Genomic DNA, 19,653 nt, shown 5'->3' with positions numbered 1-19,653 from the left:
CATGCTTTCTTAATGGAGGCAGTATTGCTACCAAGAGGGCCAACACTGGTTCTTGGGAGGCAAAGAAAAGTTACTCATTTTCTGTCTAAAGCACAGATATACATGTGGTACATAAACAGATAGTTTATTTGTGGTATTCAGCTTTAATGGCAGGCAATTAAATTCCAGAAAAGATTCTGGGGTCAGGGAGGGGCAGTAATGAAAACAAGGTTGCTCTGATACCACTATCAGATCTTACCATCAGTCTTTCCTCCCTCCTCCGTAATTTACCCATCTTTTCAACTTGTCCTTTGTTACTTTGCTTGGTTCCACTTATATTTTCCAGATCTGTCTAGAATTCTTTTCCTGATCTTTCCAGTTTTGCTCCGGCCCGTCTCTCACTGATGTTCCCACATTCTCATTCAGTGACCTGACTCCTCCTCACCAACCCACTCATCTCTTCTTTTAGCTATGTCTCTGTCGAGGGGTCAGTGTGGCTTCCCCCTCTCTGTTCTGCAGGTCAGCCTTTGTCACTGTCCCAATGTGGGGACCCTCCCCCTGTGGAGTTAGCCAAGGAACAGGACTGGGAGGTGTTTTTTCCAACCACAGCTGTGCTGTGTTTCAGGATGTGAAGAGATTGAATTCAGCCAGCTCATCTTCAGAGAAGACTTCCTCCATGACAGCTACTTTGGGGGTCGCCTGCGTGGCCAGATCGCCACAGAGGAGCTGCACTTTGGAGAAGGGGTTCACCGCAAAGCCTTCCGCAGCACGGTGATGCACGGCCTCACACCAGTCTTCAAACCTGGCCATGCCTGTGTGCTTAAGGTGCACAATGCCATTGCTTATGGGACCAGAAATAATGATGAGCTCATCCAAAGGAACTACAAGCTCGCTGCCCAGGTGGGTCCATCTGCCCATAGGCTGTCGCTTTTGCTGTGAGAGCCACCCATGAAGAGAGGAGATGAAAATCAGACTCAGGACTGACAGGAGGGTCTTCAAAAGGGTGTTTTTTCTCTTTGGGTGTGTTGATTCAGGCACAGTGCTGGGGGTCACTTCTCAGTTCTCAGAAGTAATTTCTTGGCCTCATGCCAGCTAGTGGGGACTCAGCCAGTGCCTAGAGACACCTCACCAGTTCTAACCCGAGATGTAACTGATTTTGTTTCTAAGAAGCCCTGTGAGATCTCTGAGGGGGTCAACCCGCTTGGGCCTAGGATGATATGGAAAGTGGGGGTTCTAAGCTACACTCGATGCCAGGGTCCCCAGGAACAGACAGAATCGGCACTAGTTGCTGGAGTGTTTTGTTTGGGTTGGTTTTGTGGAGAGGGAGGGTGGGGTATATCCAGAAGAGTCGGCATTGGTCTTGTTTTCTGCCTTCCTGAGTTTGGTATAATGTCAGCCTACAAAATAGGAAGAGAGGAGAACCCAAGTCCCTAGCTGAGTTTCCACTTCTCTTTGTTATTGAGTCATAGAACTCAAGCGGGTGGGGGGCAGGACAGCCTTAGCTTCTCCTGCTCCTTCCTCCTCCTATCCACATATTTGCTTCATATATTTCACTCCATCTTTTTTTTTTTTTTTTTGAGACAGGGTCTCACTCTGTCCCCCAGGCTGGAGTGCAGTGGCACGATCATGGCTCCACAGTAGCCTGGACCTCTCGACCTCCTGGCCTTAAGCAACTGTCCTGCCTCAGCCTCCCAAGAAGTTGGGATTACAGGTGCATGCCACCACGCTCAACTAATTTTTTATTTATTTTTTCTAGAGACAGAGTCTCCCTATGTTGCCCAGGCTGGTCTTTACCTCCTGGAAGGCTCCAAGTGATCCTCCGGCCTCTGCCTCCCAAAGTGCTGGGATTACAGGCATGAGCCACCACACCCGGTGGAAAGATATTTCACTCTTTACACCGGCACTGGTGTAGCTGTCAAGAAAGTTGGGTCTTTCAGAAGCTATATGCCCCTTTGAAATGTTTACCATAAACATTTAAAACATTAAAACCAATAGGTTAAACTTGGATGAATCTCTCAGGTACAGTCAAGCACTAAGCATCATGATTCTGCAGCAACGTCACGTGGGACTTTGTGCTTCTGAAGGCGGCCCTGCTCTCTAAATATGGGATTCTGCCGGTCGTATTCCTTTCTCCTCCCAATCCACCCCTCCTTTTGCTCTTCTCTCTGAGTATTTCCTCTATCTCAAATATGACACAGTCCTGGAAAATCTCCCAGCATCTGGATTCTGACTCAGAAAAGCCCCACAGAGTAGGAGGCAGAATCCACTTAGCTTTTCCCAAGGCAGACATCTTGTTGTGACATTCATTAATTACACCTTTGAAAAGGGGTTGCAATGGCAGGTCTCACAGGAAACGCAGTAGTGCCTCAAGTGCCACCTGATGATGTGATGAGGGGCCAGTCCCCTTAGTCCTGGGGTGAATTTCAGCCATGCTGGCTCAAGAAATTTTATAGTTTGGGAACATCTGGTCCCAGAGACCACTTGACCTCTGCCCGGACAGTTCCTTCATGTCTCAGAGCTCCTCCATAAGTGGCCAACTCTAGGTTATCATAATTGTTGCCTCTGCGGCCCCAATGAGGGGATGGGCTTGTCAATTTATCGGATTTACCTTACTGGGAAATCTCCTGAATAGTCTTACTGAGCAACATTGTCTGAATTTCCTGTAGTCACTGGGGCTGTCTATGTATTTTGATGATATAGGAATGCTATGTTCAAAATACCGCCAGGTATTACGCCAAGATCTACGCTGCTGAAGCACAGCCTCTGGAAGGCTTTGGAGAAGTACCTGAGTAAGTGTGTCTACCCTGCCTTGTATCACACTGCTGACTCGTCGGGGACTGGGAGGGATGAGAGCGTGAGAAGGAACAGTAGGGCAAGTGTTTCAGCTGGCCCCTCAGTCTGTAAGGTCCATGAGGGTTCACATGGCTGCTATCACACCCCTTGCTGGGTCTCCAGAGATGTACAGAGAGACACTTGATAAATATTCTTTAAATGGATGGATGGATAGATAGATGGGTGTATGTATGGATTAATCCATCCAACAAATGAATCTACCATGTTAAATAGAAAAGAAAGGATATCTACTCTCATAGCGATTACATTGTCTAAACAGTAAGCAAATACAACAGAACAAGAGCTCCGTGATGAAAATAAGATATGGCAGTGTGTTAGGGAAGAGTGGATTGGGTGATCAGGACCATGGTAACGTAGTATGCACTTCCTGGAATCTGCCAGAGATAAATCACACCCACTTTTATCCACTTTTTACCTAAATATTTACTTGCCCAAGCAAATTTTGTCTGGAGTTTGGAGCTTGTGTTTGCGGCTCTGTTTGGCTGAGAACATATTTGCATGCTTAAGTGGACAGAAAAAGGGCTTAGCTAGTGCATGTTGGAAATTTCAGACAGAGCAGCTATTTACCTATCAGTAAAAACTGGGAGAAGGAAGAAGAAGTTCTGTCTGAATTGCCCCTGTTAACTCACAAAATGGGAAAAATCACTTCCCTCAGGTGGTACATTTGGAAAACCATGTGTGAAGTATAACACTGTCTTCTCTTTCTCAAGAAATGCTTAACATGATTCAGACACATTTACAATTGCCTTTCTGTTAATCTCAGACAGCCATCTGGACTGAGTTAAGCTTTCACGATATGGAAACTGGCTCCTTTTTTCCCCAGGCCCCCCTCTTTCCAGTCTCTGTCCTTCTAAGTTTTCTTCAAAATAGAAAAGATTTAACCCACAAGTCAATCCCACCACACACGGAACCACAGTGCCCTCCCGCAGGGACAGACATAAGTTTTGTGTGGCTTAACTGTTATGCAATTTGGGCTTTCTTTCTTTCTTTTTCTCTTTCCTTTTTCCCTTCATTTTTAATTTTATTTTTCAAGACACAGGGTCTCCCTCTATTGCCCAGGCTGGAGGGCAGTGGTGCAGTCACGGCTCACTGCGACCTTGACCTTCCAGGCTCAAGTGATCCAGCCTCCCAAGTAGCTGGGACTACGGGTGCCTACCACCACACCTGGCTAATTAAAAAAACCCTTTTTTTGGAGAGACAAGGTCTCTGTATGTTGCCTAGGCTGGCCTACAACTCCTGGCCTCAAGTGATCTTCCTGCCTTGGCCTCCCAAATTGATGGTGTTATAGGCATGAGCCACCATGCCTGGCAAATCTGGGCCCTTTTTAAAGAAAAGAACACAAAATTATAAGATTGGTCTAGGGACTTGGAAAGGGCTCATTGCAAGTGAAGGATGGGGAGGCTGATTGATCAGCTGCATTAGCATCACAGTAGATAGGCCACTGCCTTAAAGATAGGTTAGGACATTTTTCTATCTAAACCACTTTTCCATTCCTTACAAGGGGGCAGTTTGTGACCACAAGAATGCTGACGGTATATGGGAGGAGTAAGGACCCTTAGAAGGGTCTCTGAGCCAGACTCCATGTTCATGGAACCTAAACCAGAGGACTCTACAGCCAGAAAAGACACACACACATACCACACATAAACACACCCCACCCCCACACACCCCCACACACCCCCACACACACTCCCACAGCACACACACATACCACATGCCACATATACGCCATGGGTACAACACACATACCACACACACGCAACACTCACCATATGCACACATACATCACACACGCCACACACATACCCCACACAAACACACAACACACACACACACACCACAAGCATATGCACGCCACACATATAACACACATCACACACACCCCACACAAACCACACATACAACACAGACATTACACACCCCACACACACAAGCACACCATATACACACACACATCACACACACCAACCACACACATGCACATATACATACACACTAGACACACATACACACCACATACCCAACACAAACACCCCACACACATACACACACCACAAACACACAACACACATAACACACACATACACACATAACACAGGCCACACACATGCCACACACACAAACACCACACACCACACACACAACACACACAACACCCGCACACAGAGCTGACCCCGTATATTCCCAGCCTTCTCTGAAAGCCTGCACGTCTAGAGAGAGGACCCAGGAGTCCCGTCCCCTTTCCCCATTGCCACAGCCCCCTAGACCAACCCCTGGGACCACCCCTTGTGTATTTCCAAGCCATGAAGCAGGCCAGGAGAAGCCTTTTTAGTGGAGCATGTGAGGTCTTGGAGAGAAAATGCTCCTCATTTGGGCAGCTTCTGTTTTTGAATTCATGAATATCAATGGAGTCACACTGTCTATGCAAATGAGTCCTGATGGGCAGAGGCCAGGCCTAATTAAGACCCTGAATAATGCCCAGCTCTTGTTTCTGTTTTTTCCCCCCACCAGGGATGCAGAACTAATAAAAGCCCAAGCAAACCGTGAACCCTTTTGTTGGCAGAGGGGTCAGGGGCCACAGGGGGTTCTCAGGAGGGAATCAGGGTGCCCTGGATCCTGCAAAAGTGACAAAGCATGACAGAGCGTGGCTTGGTGTCTGCACCGATTTCAGGGCTGCAGGGAAAGATCCACTGCCCTAACGTGCCCACTCCCGTCTGGCTGATATCTGAAATTTCTTTAACAAGACACAAAGAGCTTCTGTCTTAAAATTAGAAAGAATGGCTCAAATGACTCTGGCATGACTAGTAATCAGGGTTCGCTGGTATGAAAGGGGCTCACTGCCTTGTGTCCAGGGGTGGGGTTCTAAAAGAACACTGTTCTGGCTTAGATTCTGCTCGTGAGCAAGCTTCTGTGTACTCATTGTGAAGTGAGGGGGATTCTCAGTTTCCAGAAAATGCCCCTAAATGGCAGAGGAGGATACATGTGTGCCCTTCAAAGGGTCTGGGGTCTTTAGCCAAAGTAGCTGGCCTGCAGATGTAATTTCTTTGAAGTATTATATTTTATAGCTTTTAAATTCTATTGAATTTTGTATCCTCCTTCCCTCTACGACTGTAATTGTTTTAATAAAAAATGTTTTTCCAACCAGCTTTGGCTCAAGTTAACCACGTGGAGCCTTCAGTTTACTTCCCGGGAGCAGGCACAGCCTGGGTGGAGAAGCGCGGGGCATTGTTCCGAGAGGACGCTCCCAGCTCTCACGGAGGCAAGAGCACGTAGGCAGGGCAGGACTGTGCCCAGCTGGTGTGTACGTGTAACCGCTACATGGGTTCACCTTGCCCGCTACCCAGGCAGAGCTGATTTATCAAGACAGGGAAATTGCAATAAAGAGTTTTTATACATAGAGCTTTTTTTGTTTTTTTGAGATGGAGTTTCGCTCTGTCGCCCAGGCTGGAGTGCAATGGCATGATCTCGGCTCACTGCAACCTCTGCTCACAGGTTCAAGTGATTCTCCTGCCTCAGCCTCCCAACTAGCTGGGACTACAGGCATGTGCCAACACACCCAGCTAATTTTTGCATTTTTAGTAGAGACGGTGGTTTCACCATGTTGGACAGGATGGTCTTGATCTCTTTGATCTCATGATCCACCCACCACCCAAAGTCCTGGGATTATAGGCATGAGCTGTTTCCAGAAAGGGGTCCCCATCCAGACCCCAAGAGAGGGTTCTTGGATCTCACGCAAGAAATAATACAGGGCAAGTCCATAGATTAAAGTGAAAGCCTGTTTTTTAAGAAAGTAGAATAAAAAAATGGCTACTCCACAGGCAGAGCAGCCCCGAGGGCTGCTGGTTGGCCATTTTTATGTTATTTCTTGATGAGATGCTAAACAAGGGGTGGATTATTCATGCCTCCCCTTTTTAGACCACATAGAGTAACTTCCTGACGCTGCCATGGCATTTGTAAACTGTCATGGTGCTGGCGGGAGCATGGCAGTGAGGAAGCCCAGAAGTCACTCTCGACGCCATCTTGGTATTGGAGTTTTAGCCAACTTCTTTACTGCAGCCTATTTTATCAGAAGGGTCTTTATGACCTGTGTCCCGTGCCAACCTCCTATGTCATCCTGCGACTTGGAATGCCTTAACCATCTGGGAATGCAGCCCAGTAGGTTTCGGACTTATTTTACCCAGCTCCTATTCAAAATGGAGTTGCTCTGGTTCACACGCCTCTGACAGAACTGGCTAAATGGGAGACTGGAGTTTTATTATTACTCATATTAGCCTCCCTGAAAATTTGGAGGCTAGGGATTTTTTTTTTTTTTTTTTTGGTTAGAGTGGAGTGCAGGGGGCTAGGAAATAGGGAATGTTTATTAGTTGGGTCAGGAATGGAATCAGGGAGACGAAGTTGTCCTCTTGCACTGAGTCAGTTCCTGGGTGAAGGCCACAAGACCAGATGGGCCAGTTTTACCAGTCTGGGTGGGGCCACCTGATTCATCAGAATACAGGGTCTGAAAAATGCCTCAAACACAAGTCTGAGGGTTTACACTAGTAATGTTATCTATGGGAGCAACTGGGAGGTTAGAAATATTGTGGCCTCTGGTTGCATGACACCTGAGCCATCGCTTCTAATCTTGTGGCTAAGCTCTTGGTTTTACAAAGGTGATCTGGTCCCCAAGCAAGGAGGCAGTTTGTTTTTGGAGAGGGGCTTTTCCCATCAGCATCTGAATGGAATTTAAAGCAAGGAAGTTGCCAGGGAGTGTGGGCAGAGAGAGAAGAGCTGTTCCAGGGCACTCCAGAGTCTAAAGGTTGGGGAGAGGATGAGAAACTCACAAAGGAGACACAGAAGAGGTAGCCAGAGAAGCAGAGAAAAGCCATGAGGGTATGGGCTTCTGGAAGCCAGGGGGAAGTGTTTCAGAAAGCAGTGAGAGATCCACTGTGCCCAGAGCTGCTGAGAGCAAATGGGGTGAGGGCTGAGAAGAGAACATTGGACTTAGCAGCATGATGGTTGTGCTGCCCTTGACAGAGGTGTCTTTAGAGGGAAAGCCTCTTTCAGATGCTCAAGAGAGAACGGGAGGAGAGGGACTGGAGACAGTCTACAACAGGTTTGAGTTTTGATGTGAAATGTGAGTGAGTCAGTAGTTGGGGTGGGCTGTGGGGTTGCCATGCTGTGTAGTTATCACAGCATGTTGCTAGGCTCTTGGGAATGATTCTGTAGAGGGGAATATTGATGGAAGAGAGAGAGGAAAAACTGCTGGAGCAATACCTGGAGGATCTGAGAGGGGCGGGGACCAGGGCACCTGTAGCGGAGGTGATTCGGTTATCGTAGTAAGAAGAGGGTGTAGTGTGTAGGCACAGACCAGGGGGTGAGAATACGGATGTGTTCATGGAAGCATTTATAGATTCTCCTAAATCTTCAGTTTTCACACGGAAACAGGAAGCTGAAAGTATGGTAGGGGAGGAGGTATAGGGGCTTTGAGGAGAGGGACAGGTAGGAAGTCATCATGTAGGATGATGTGACAGCAGATGGATAATGCTGGAAACTCCTTCCCATATCTGATCACATCTCTAGCCCCCTGGATGTCATTGCCTGGCCCTGGTCTTCCTGCACCGCCCCTGGCCTATTCTTCACAGAGAGGCAGTGATCTTTGTCATGCAGAAATCTCCTCGTGTCCCTCACTTGCTCCAGATCCTCCAATGGCTTCTCCTCCAACTCAGTACAAGGGGGAAAGTTTTCTTAATGGCCTCCCAAGTCCCCCAAGGCCTGGCTTCCTGTCTCCTCTGCCTCCCCCAACCCCCGCCAATCTCACTGGCTCCGTGCACACCCCCTGCACACCAGGAGTGTTCCTGCCCCAAGCATTTCCCCTTGGGGTGCCTTCAACCTGGAATGCTGCATCATCAATGTCCTCACGGCTCCCCCCACTTCCTGTAGGCCTCTGCTCAAATGTTCTTCAGCTATGAACAAGGGCTGCTCTGCCTTCCCTATATAAGAGAGCTGCCCCTGCTCCACTGCATGCTCCCTGTCTCCTCTTCACTTCAGATGGAGGGAGGAAGGAAAGAGGGTGGGTAGAAGAATGGCTGAATGGACAAATGGATGAATGGATAGATTACACTATCGATTGATGGGTCATTAAGATATGACTACAATAAAGACATTCATTTCTACATGAGCAATTAAACTCCATCCCAAGGAGGAATTTATAAGAACAAATAAAACATGGAAACATGTCTTACCCATTAAAAAGTCACTGAATGGATTTGTAGCCTAAACCTAGCAGAGCTGGGGACAAATTCTACACTTGCTGCTGCTCCAGGTGAGGGTGGAATGCTGCAGGAGCCTCTCTTCCCAGTGGAGACCTCCATGTGTGCCTGTGTTCTCTTCCCTCCCAGGATCATTCCTATTTTTCTTATCCATCGGCCTGAGAACAATATCCCATATGCCACAGTGGAGGAGGAGCTGATTGGAGAATTTGTGAAGTATTCCATCAGAGATGGGAAAGAAATAAACTTCTTGAGAAGAGAATCAGAAGCTGGTCAGAAGTGTTGCACCTTCCAGCACTGGGTGTACCAGAAAACAAGTGGCTGCCTCCTGGTGACGGACATGCAGGGTGAGGAGAGCAGCTTAGCCCAGGCTCCAGGGATACTGCGGGCCAGAGATGTTCCTGTGGGTGGAGAGGGAGGGGAGGGAGAGGAAGGATAGGCTTGCTGGGTACCTTTAAGCACCTTTACCTGCAGAAGGTGTTACTGATGCCTCATCAGAAACAAGATTTGATAAATGAACCTGAAATGACCAGCCAGATGACCATTTCTACTGAGAATCAGCTTGGCTGTAGAGACCCCCACCCAGGTGGCACTGAAGGCATTAAGAAGCAGATACCCAGATAAACAGCACAGTGGTTATCTGGAGGCCCAACAGCCTTCCGAGCTGAGTCTTGGGCTGACAGCATTCTGGGCTGAGGGCCTCAAGCAGACACTGACCCATGCATTTATTCTCTCTGATCAGGTGATTCTTATTAACAAACAGGTGTTCTCTATTTTCTCATAACACAAAATATGCCAAGTAGGCAGCTGGTGCCCGCTTACCACTGATCACAGACAAACTAAAAAGTATTCTCCACGAGGGAGCCACGGGGGCAGGGTCAGATGTCCCACACTTAAAGAATTGTTTTAACTGGTGTATGCTATTTATATATTGTGCTGCCACTTTTGAATGCCCCAAGTAGTTTTCTACTTCGGAGGCAGGGGTGTGCGTTGGCTAGGTTTTCCTTGTCTTCGTTCTTCCTAGCAAGCAATATATTAATTCTATCATACACTCAGCATTTCTCAGCAATTATACACTTAGAATTTCTCAACACATTTTATTTTTATTAAAAAAAATTTTGGGGGGGGGATAGGGTCTCACTCTGTTACCCGGGCTGGAGTACAGTGGCATGATCATACCTTACTGCAGCCTCGAATTCCTGCACTCAAGTATTCCTCCCACCTCAGTCTCCAGAGTAGCTGAGACTGCAGATGCATTCCACCACACCTGGCTAATTTTCAAAACATTTTTTTATAGAGACAGAGTTCTGGAGAATTTCCCAGGCTGGTCTCGAACTACTGGGCTCTAGCAATCCTCCCACGCTGGCCTCCAAAAGTGCTGGGATTACAGGCATGAACCACTGTGCCTGGAAGTCATTTCATTTTAATAATTCATACCAACAATGCCTTCCCATTACAACAGGTAACCAGAGAGTAGCTTTACTGTTAGGTCCTCAGTAGGCCTAACCTCAGCAATATATACCAAAATCCAGATCTACCATAAGATAAATTAAGATGTAGTATTTCATTCTCAATAGACAAAAAAGTCTTTAGAGTACTCATGTTTTCAATGTATACACAATTGTTTAAGAATACCATTTCTTATATGGAATGGAGATGTCATAATTAGGGCTCCCCTAGGGCAGAACTGAGACAAATACTCAAGTACAAATGGCTTATTTGAGAGTGGATCCCAGGAAACGCCAGCAGAGGAGTAGGGACGTGCAGCTGGGGAAGGAAAGGCAGCTGGTAGAATATGTTATTATTAGCTAGTGACTGCCATGGGCACGGGAGCTGACGTCTGCCGGGAGCCCTGCAGAGCACACTTCTCAGTGAGGGAGCCGGGGTATGTATACACCAGCCACCAGGGTCACCAGCTGGCGGCAGCTCTGAGTGGGGGCATTACCTCCCCTGCACTTGTCACCTGCTCACATGGGCAAGTTAAGCTGGATAAAAAACATGATCAGAGAAAGTTATTAGGCAGAGAATTGCTGGTGGTGGCACTGAGAGGTGGAGCCAGGTGCAGAAAAATGGTTAAGGTGTGGGCAATAGGTAAGGCACCAGCAGCTTCTGCTGCAAGGGGTTCCCTATTTTCATTTGCTGTTAACAAAATCTGAACTATATTATTGTATGCCTACTGCATGTCAGACATTGTCCCAGATGAGGGTCTCAAGCTCTAGCTATTACATGGTGTTGAAGAACAAGACCACCTTGCGGTTCTGTTCCCTGCACTGCCATTTCCAACCTGGTAGCCTGTGGACGAATTACCTTTCTCTCTGCTTTAGTGACTTCCACACAGGGTTGTTTTGAGAATTAAATTAGAGAGGAAAGCACTTATTGCAGCATTGCCACATAATAAATGGTTCCTATTTTTTTAACTCATTTTTAAAATTTGTTTGAGACAGGGTGTCACTCTGTCACCCAGGCTGGAATGCAGTGGTGCAAACACAGCTCACTGCAGCCTCAACCTCCTGGACTCAAGTGATCCTCCTGCCTCATCCTGTCATGTAGCTGGGAACACAGAAGTATGCCCTCATACCTGGCTTGCTCTTTCTTTTTCTTTTCTTTTCTTTTTGGAGATGGGGTTTCACTTTGTTGCTCAGGCTGGTCTTGAACTCCTGGGCTCAGGTGATCCTCCTGCCTCTGCCTCCCAAAGTGCTGGGATTCCCAAAGTGCTGGGATTACAGGTATGTGCCACTGTGCCTAGCCTTTATTTTGAAATAATTATCGATTCACAAGCATTTGCAAAAATAAATGGAGTGGTTCCTGTGTACACTTCGCCCAGATTCACCTAATGGCGACATCTCACATAACTAGAGTGTTATCGAAACCAAGAGGCTGACATTGGCAGCATATAATCAACTACACGAGAAACTTTACTTGGGTTTCATCAGTTTTTGTATTTGTTTGTGCATTCATTTTTTCCCATTATTTTTACTTAATCTTTGTAATAACCCTGCAGAGAAGATATGATCCCCATTTTACAGATGGAAAACTGAGGCCTGGGGACCATGATTTAATTATCTGCTGTCACTCAGCTAGTAAGTAGAGGGGTCCAAGACTCCAACCCGCATTTTCTGACCCTGAATTCCAAGTTCTTTCCACTAAATAACAATTTAGCAAATTTGCAAGGTATTTACTTCCAGACCTTTCCAAGTCTCTCCTGATGTTAGAAGGCTCTGGTGTGTGTCTTGTTCTTCTTCCTCCTAAGCCCTCAGAAGGACTCCTTGCAGGCCAGCTGGGAAATGTAACATTACCTTCTTGTAGATGAAGCCAATCTACAAATTTAAGTCAGACTTCACTCTTTGAAGAGACTTTACTGCCACAAACACACGTGCACAATATGGTCTTAACAAACAGCTGTTTGTTGTATTCAGACTCTGGCTGTGCAATTGCTGCTATACCCCCATCTTTTCTCCTTGGGAATTAATTTTGTATTAAATATAGCTCTTCTGCTGAAAAGCAGCACCCCAGGGCTTCGTGCAGTTAGTTTCACTTCCAGGTACTAGGAAACAGCGGTAATGGAATATCACATCTCTCTCTAAATGATGTGTGTGGTTTAATGTGGTGGTACGGTGTTAAGGAATGGTGTTTATTTACTGTCTGTTGATGGAAAAAAAGTATTTTTACTGTCATTGTCATTGCGGCATGAGATAGCACATCTATTTTTTAAGCAAACTCCACTTTTTTTTTCTTTTTCCTTTTGAGACAGAGTTTGGCTCTTGTTGCTCAGGCTGGAGTGCAGTGGCGTGATCTCGGCTCACCACAACCTCTGCCTCCCAGGTTCAAGCAATTCTCCTGCCTCAGCCTCTCGAGTAGCTGGGATTACAGCCATGTGCCACCATGCCCAGCTATTTTTGTATTTTTAGTAGAGATGGGGTTTCTCCATGTGGGTCAGGCTGGTCTCGAACTCCCAACTTCGGGTGATCCACCCACCTCGACCTCCTAAAGTGCTGTGATTACAGGCGAGAGCCACCATGCCCGGCCTCAAACTCCACTTTTTATAATTTTACAGAGACACTAGAATTAGAATTAAACTCAAATTCTACCACCACCTTTTTGGACTTTTAAAAGTTAACTCTCCCTGGCTGCAATTGCTTGTTTAGAAGATTGTACCAGGTCCTGCAGGTCTGTGAGGTAAAAGATGAACCTGTGATTTGGACCTGAGAGCTGCACACTGCTGAGACTACCAGGATTTCTAGCAAGCTGTCACCCCAAAAACCCAAGACCTCTAATTCTGGAGATTGAATTTCTAATGCTGTTAATTTCTTTCTGTTCATCAGAAACAACCTGTATGTAGATGACAATTATCCCCAATTCAGATCGATAGCTGCACACTAGCATTTAACTTTAGGCTCTAGAGATTCTTAATAACCTTGGCAGAATTGCTGGCAAATTATTAAACTGAGAGAGGTAAGTTTTCTTTTAAAAATTATGTCCTGTCTTTCTAAACTGTAAGTGACAGCTGGTAATTGTGGGAAACAAGGGAAAGCAGTTCTCCAAGTTCAAGGACCTTTTGCCAAATGGCTTTTTCAAATTGGACTTCCATGCGGCTTAGAGCTGTAATTTTAAAATACAAATTTCCATGAAACAAGATGTCCAGAGAGAGCTTTTGCAATTTGATGGATTTTCTTTTTCCAAAGCATAGTCCCTGCAATAAAAGCTACATGAAGCATTTCTACATATGTTTGAGTTATTAGCAGCTTTGAAAGAATGAGATGAATTAGTTACCAACTACGGAGACTTTTAAAATGCTCACCGGTTCTCCCAGAGTGCCGTGTCTGATTTAGCTCACAGGTGCACTGCAGAAAAGCAGGCTCATGGCTTCTGTCGGAATAACCAGCCCGAATCCCAACATGTCCTGTGTGTTTGCCATGCTCCCAGAGATACCTCTGAATCAGAACATTAACCATTCAGCTGTCTTTTCCTGGACTTCAGAATCAGCACTCCACATGCATGGAGAGCCATGGAACTAGGTGACCAGCAGATCTGATTCTCGTGGTTGGTTTTAGGGAGATGCTGAGTTTTTTTCTTTCCACAGCCCAAAATGGGTTTTAGGCTGCTAGGGCCCTCTGTGGGGAGGTCACTTGCTGGAAGTGGGGAATGCCAGTGCCCACAGCCAAGAGGCAGGGGCAAGTGCACAGGAGGCAGGACCCCGGTCTGGCATCTACAGCTGCAGACGCATGGGTGGGGTGGCACTGTGGGCCCTGGAATAAAGTGTTACCACGTGATTGCATGGATGAGGCCCTGGTGGAGGTCCGCTGTGTTGGAGCAAGTGCCCATAGCCCTCACCCTAGGGAGACAGGAGTGGAATTGGTATGTGATCAGGTCATGGAGATTCTGGAAAGACCAAGAGGGAATCCGCGCTCTGGGCATCAGGGAAGTGCTTTACTTTCTGCTAGACCCGGGAGAGGTTCAGGATGTGGGCTGAGACTGGGGTAGAGTGAGAGAGCATGGCTCTTTTCTACTGCAGAAAGGGATGGCGGCTCTTGTCCTCCCTCACGGTGGAAAATTATGGGGAAGGCAGCAGTTAGAGGGAATCAGTGTCATGTGAGCAGACAACCCAGGCCTCTTGGCTCCAGAGGAATAGTCTATTCCCTTTGCCCTCCTGGCTCCCTAGCTACCTTCCCTACCCCTCCTGCTGGAAAGGCAGATGCAAAAAGGCTTCCATGTGCTTGGGATGGGTACCTGTTGCTCTTTGCTGAACCAGAGTGAGAAGCTCAGGTAGCTGTTTTATTGTTTTGGTTTTGGTATCCCCCACCTCTCCCCACCATGGTTTAACAGGTAGCAGTTAGGATAAGAGTCCAAAGGTCAGACCACGTGTTCCAAATGCCTGCTTCTCCAGGCCATTGGTTTACAGTCTATATCAGAGCTCAATATGTTTCCCAGGGTCTAACGCTGACAACCCAGAAAGCCTTGAGTCCTGGGTTGAAAAACTATCTTTATGGAAATGAGAAATCACACGTCTGAAGTTTGACTTTGAAATAAACAAATGTCACTTGAACTCTGTATTAGTCCGTTTTCACACTGCTGATAAAGACATACCCAAGACTGGGTAATTTATAAAGAAAAAGAGGTTAAAGGACTCACAGTTCCACATGACTGGAGAGGCCTCACAATCATGGCTGAAGGCGGAAGGCATGTCTTACATGGTGGCAAGCAAGAGAGAGAATGAGAGCCAAGCAAAAGGGAAAGTCCCTTATGAAATCATCAGATCTCCTGAGGGTTATTCACTACAGTGACAACAGTATGGAAGAAACTACCCCATGATTCAATTATCTTCCACCAGGTCCTTCTCACCACACGTGGGCATTGTGGGAGCTACCGTTCAAGATGAGATTTGGATAGGGACACAGCCAAACCATAGCAAACCCTGTTGCTTATTGGCATTGATAATCCCAGGCCATGCCTACGCCTCTTCCCAACATGTAAGGGTTTCCACTTTCATTGAAGAATGGGGAGCCAGACCTAAGGCAAAGTCAGAGTATTTCTGAGAGGTGAGCTTATGGGACATGCATCAGGCCTTAGATCTTTTCATGGAGTGGCCAGCTCCCTCCTTGACAGGGAGTGGGTGTGTGGGGCAGGCAGAGGACTTCATCTGGGGAGCTGAGAGGGCTGGGTTAACTGCTCACATCACATGAGACTTGACTCCCACTAACTGCTGCCTTCCCCGTGGTCTCTGCCTAAAGCTGGATGGTATTTGAAAGAGGCCTCAGGTGTACTCGCAGGAAGGGGAAGGAGGATGAACTGTCATTATCCCTTCCCTGGGGCTAAATGGCCCAGCTTTCTGAGGAACCCTGAGTAACACAAACTCCCATCTTTGCTTTCTCTTTCTGTAGGTGTAGGAATGAAGCTAACTGACGTTGGCATAGCAACGCTGGCTAAAGGGTGAGTAGGAAAAATGGAGTGTGCATCATTTAACACTGGGCTTACGGACACCTTCCAGGCACACACCGTCAGGCTGAGGTGGGCAGAACGAATTGCTTGTCCTAACCGCGGATGACAAATGTTCTTGGGATGAATTCACTTCATTCTCTCACTTACATAAAATATTTACAGACTTTGTTCTCACAGGGAAGCACATTAGTTTCTTAACTTTGAAACAAACAAGAACTCTTGCAAACACATTTCAACATTAATTACTAACAGAAGTACCGTGGGGAGAAAATGCTGGCATTATCTGAATGCCTTTTAACTGGGAATATTCCATTCTCCTGCATTTAATATCTTCACTATTAAAAGCTTCTTTGAAAATACATATTTTTTTGTAATTGAATGCAGTGAATCCAATTTGTATATTTTCAATTAATTTTTCTCCAAAAAGTACTTTAGGCAGCTAAGAGGAAATGTCTCTGGCAGAGCTGTGATTAGTTACATGTTGTTGATGATGGTTTTATTTTTCTAATATAGAGTGGTGCTTTGCTTAGTGGGAGGCACACACAGATGATGCTATGATAACGTTTTACCAGGGCGTCTTTTTTTTTTTGAGACAGAGTTTTGCTCTTGCTGCCCAAGCTGGAGTGCAATGGTGCGATCTCCACTCACTGTGACCTCCGCCTCTTGGGTTCAAGTGATTCTCCTGCCTCATCCTCCTGAGTAGCTAGGATTACAGGTGCCCGCCACCACGCTCGGCTAATTTTTAAAAATATTTTTAGTAGCGATGGGGTTTTGCCATGTTGGCCAGGCTGGTCTCGAACTCCTGGCCTCAAGTGATCTACTTGTCTCAGCCTCCCAAAGTGCTGGGATTACCAGTGTGAGCCACCACACCTGGCCAGGGCATCTTTTTAAGAAGCTGCCCCTTCCTACTTCCCCACTTGACTGCCACTGAGGAGAAAGCCAGCTGTTTGTGGTTCTTGGTGAAGATGCAATTCCGTGTTGGAACCACCATTGCTTTTGCCCGCTCCTGCTCTTCCTGCTTACTAAGACCATCTATGAGGGGGAGGAAGAGCACTCATGACTTTTGGAGTGGATGGCTTCTATTTTAAAATGTAGGTTTTATTAGCATGAGGTATCATAAGGCCACAGATGAGGAGACAGTTGCCACTGAAAAGCTAGTGTGTTACTCACAGTTCCCAAGAGGGAGGCACCACGCCACCAGGAGCCATGCTGGGGAGCACCAGCGTTGGTTGGGAGGCGGAGGAAGTGAGGCGAAAACGCAGGCAAGAATATTATGGTTTATGCAGGAAGGAATAGGTGAGGGAGGATAAACGGGCCTAGGATTGGCTAATTTGACATTTTTCAGCAGCCTCTAGGATGCAGGGCTGCCCCTCGGTGTCTGGTACCTGCACTGGGGTGATGAGGGCAGGTGGGGAGTGGTCCCAGTGTAAAAGTCCATAGGGGAGGTATTGGTATTGGGGGTGTGGGCTCCAGATTGGTTGGTTTGCATATGAAAGGTTCTCTGGAAGGTGATCATTTACTATCTCGAGGAATATGGTAGCCCCAAGATGTCAAAGCATCACAAACACAGAAAATAAAGCAGTGGGATGAATCTGGCTTACTTTCCCAAGGCTGGGAACAACTTATCCATGCCAGCTTTCTGGTTACTTCAGACCATCAGTACCAGCCACGATCCAACAAATATGCTGATTTTCAGCTTCGGCAAAGGACAGAGAGAAGTAGAGGGAGATGAAACAGTAGGAAAGGGATCACTCTTTCTTTTAACCTCCAGGTCGGTGTGCCTGATTCATGAAGTGCTCGCTGATTGCACAAAGCTTCCAGTTGGGTTTTAGAACCAAGATGAGGTTTGCACCTTTTCCCCGGGGTTGCCCAGTGATAATGAAGTTTTAGGTTGGGACTGTCTCCAAACCTCTCCCCAGTGCTGGCCAGAGCCCTGGCTGGCATACGCTTCAGGGAATTGGGAGTGTCCTTGGGGTTGTGAAGAGAGCGTGTTAGGAGGGGTTATGATGTCATGAGGAGGAAGGAACAGGGGATTTAGAGCAAGACCCAGTTCAAACCCTGATGGGGCCGCTTCCGTTTCTCCCAATGGTAGCCTTTCTTCTTGGCATTGTAGGAATCTGCCTGGCCTACCTGATGAGGGGGATGAACATCAGTTTCTGTGACAGTACCATTTAATGCCTGATGTCCTCGCATCTCATACACTTTAGCATTTATCCTGTACAAGTGTGCCCATTTAGAAGATAAATTATATGGTGCCCTATTTATGGAGGCTTCTGGATCCCAGAAGGACTTTCCAAATGGAGCCTTTCTTTCCAGTCTCCACGTGTGCTGCAGAACCCTGCAGATGCCACTATCAGCCAGCCTTAGCTTGAATCCTGGCTTCTCGTCATACCAGCTGTGTGACTCTGGGCATGTGACAAAGTACTTAAAGCCAGTGATGTACAGCGTGGGGACACTCCAGCTTGCCCTGAGTATTCCCCCAGTTAATCTACACCTAGCCCCTGAAATGAAGTAAGCTGGATAAATATTAGCTTTCTTTCCCTCCCCATGTCTTAGCCTGACACCAGAGTAGGCAAATTTCATGCTGTTACTTAGAACAACTCTCTAACAAAACAAAGAAGAAAGCTTCCCAAGAAGTTTCAAAAATGAAGATAGTTGTAATTATTTAAGACATCTTTTAAAAGCAAGTCAACAGCTTCCAGGAACCCAGACCAACTGAGAGCCTCAAATGACACATTTTTTTTCCTCCTGACTTAAAGAGAAATCCAATCCTTTGGTTTTGTTCTCAGCTTTAATGTGACTTATCTGGCCTGGGACAGCTGCCCAAGACCCATTAGAAGTGCTGATGACTGGAGCCAGTGCAAAATGCTGTCTATAAATTATTACTACTGCCTTCCCACCCAAGGAGAGGTCAGGGAGCAGGAGCTGGGAGAGGAGGAAATTCTGAAGTGTTTGAGAGCTTTGGCAGATATATTAGATCTTCTTGTTCTTTGTTTTTAACTTTTCTTTAAACTTTACCTTTTAAGCCACATTTTTTTTTCCCAAAAGAAATATATCTCAGAAACACAGTTTGAAAAGCTGATGAAAAGGGGAAACTTCTCCAAGCAGAGCGTAAGGGGTAGTTGAGAGGCCTCTGTAGAGGCTCCTGGGAACCCCTCTGGAGTGAAAACCAGTGATCAAGTCCCACCTCCTCACTTCACATGTGGGAAGGAGGCATGGAGCGTGGGGCAACCTGCTTGCAGACAGGAGTCAAGATGTCTTTCCTGCTGGAGGTCAGCACCCGAAAGTGAAGGGCAGATCCTCAATGCTGGGAGGCGAGGCACAATTGAAAAAGATCTCCAGTGAACGTCAAAGCTGCAAGAGGGAGCTAAACCATGGGAACAGACTTGGAAAGGGCTCAAGCTCAAGGGCACTTTGCAGACAGGGAAGTCCAGGTGGGAGGCACATGAGCAGGAGGAGGAAAGGGAGGTGAGCATTGCAGACTGCAGAGAGCAGGAGAGAGGATGGAGGAATAAGGGTAGATCAAGTTCTCTTGATTCTTAGTGAGCACCTGTGCATGAACTTAGTTCATTCGCGATGCAAAGGGAGAGTTGTGAGTTCTACAGGGGGCTGATACCTGGCAGGGCTTGGCTGAGGA

At 46.8% G+C, this 19,653-nt stretch overlaps 1 protein-coding gene across 3 annotated transcripts in view; it reads left to right on the top strand.

Annotated features, from left to right (window-relative positions):
- The window catches only part of ALPK2 (alpha kinase 2), a 164,320-nt gene that overhangs the window by 136,618 nt on the left and 8,049 nt on the right, over positions 1 to 19,653 (top strand). For all 3 annotated transcript variants that reach the window (XM_037738596.1, XM_017528814.2, XM_017528813.2), the window contains 4 exons: positions 605 to 879; positions 2,680 to 2,768; positions 9,210 to 9,427; positions 15,959 to 16,007. In XM_037738596.1, the coding sequence (XP_037594524.1) occupies positions 605 to 879; positions 2,680 to 2,768; positions 9,210 to 9,427; positions 15,959 to 16,007 (631 nt within the window). The remainder of the gene's footprint in view (positions 1 to 604; positions 880 to 2,679; positions 2,769 to 9,209; positions 9,428 to 15,958; positions 16,008 to 19,653) is intronic.

This window comes from Cebus imitator, unplaced genomic scaffold (genome assembly GCF_001604975.1).
Source record: "Cebus imitator isolate Cc_AM_T3 unplaced genomic scaffold, Cebus_imitator-1.0 Scaffold55, whole genome shotgun sequence".
Taxonomy (NCBI): Eukaryota; Metazoa; Chordata; class Mammalia; order Primates; family Cebidae; genus Cebus; species Cebus imitator.
The sequence above is the reverse complement of the archived record's forward strand: the minus strand, read 5'-3'. Positions and strand labels throughout refer to the sequence as shown.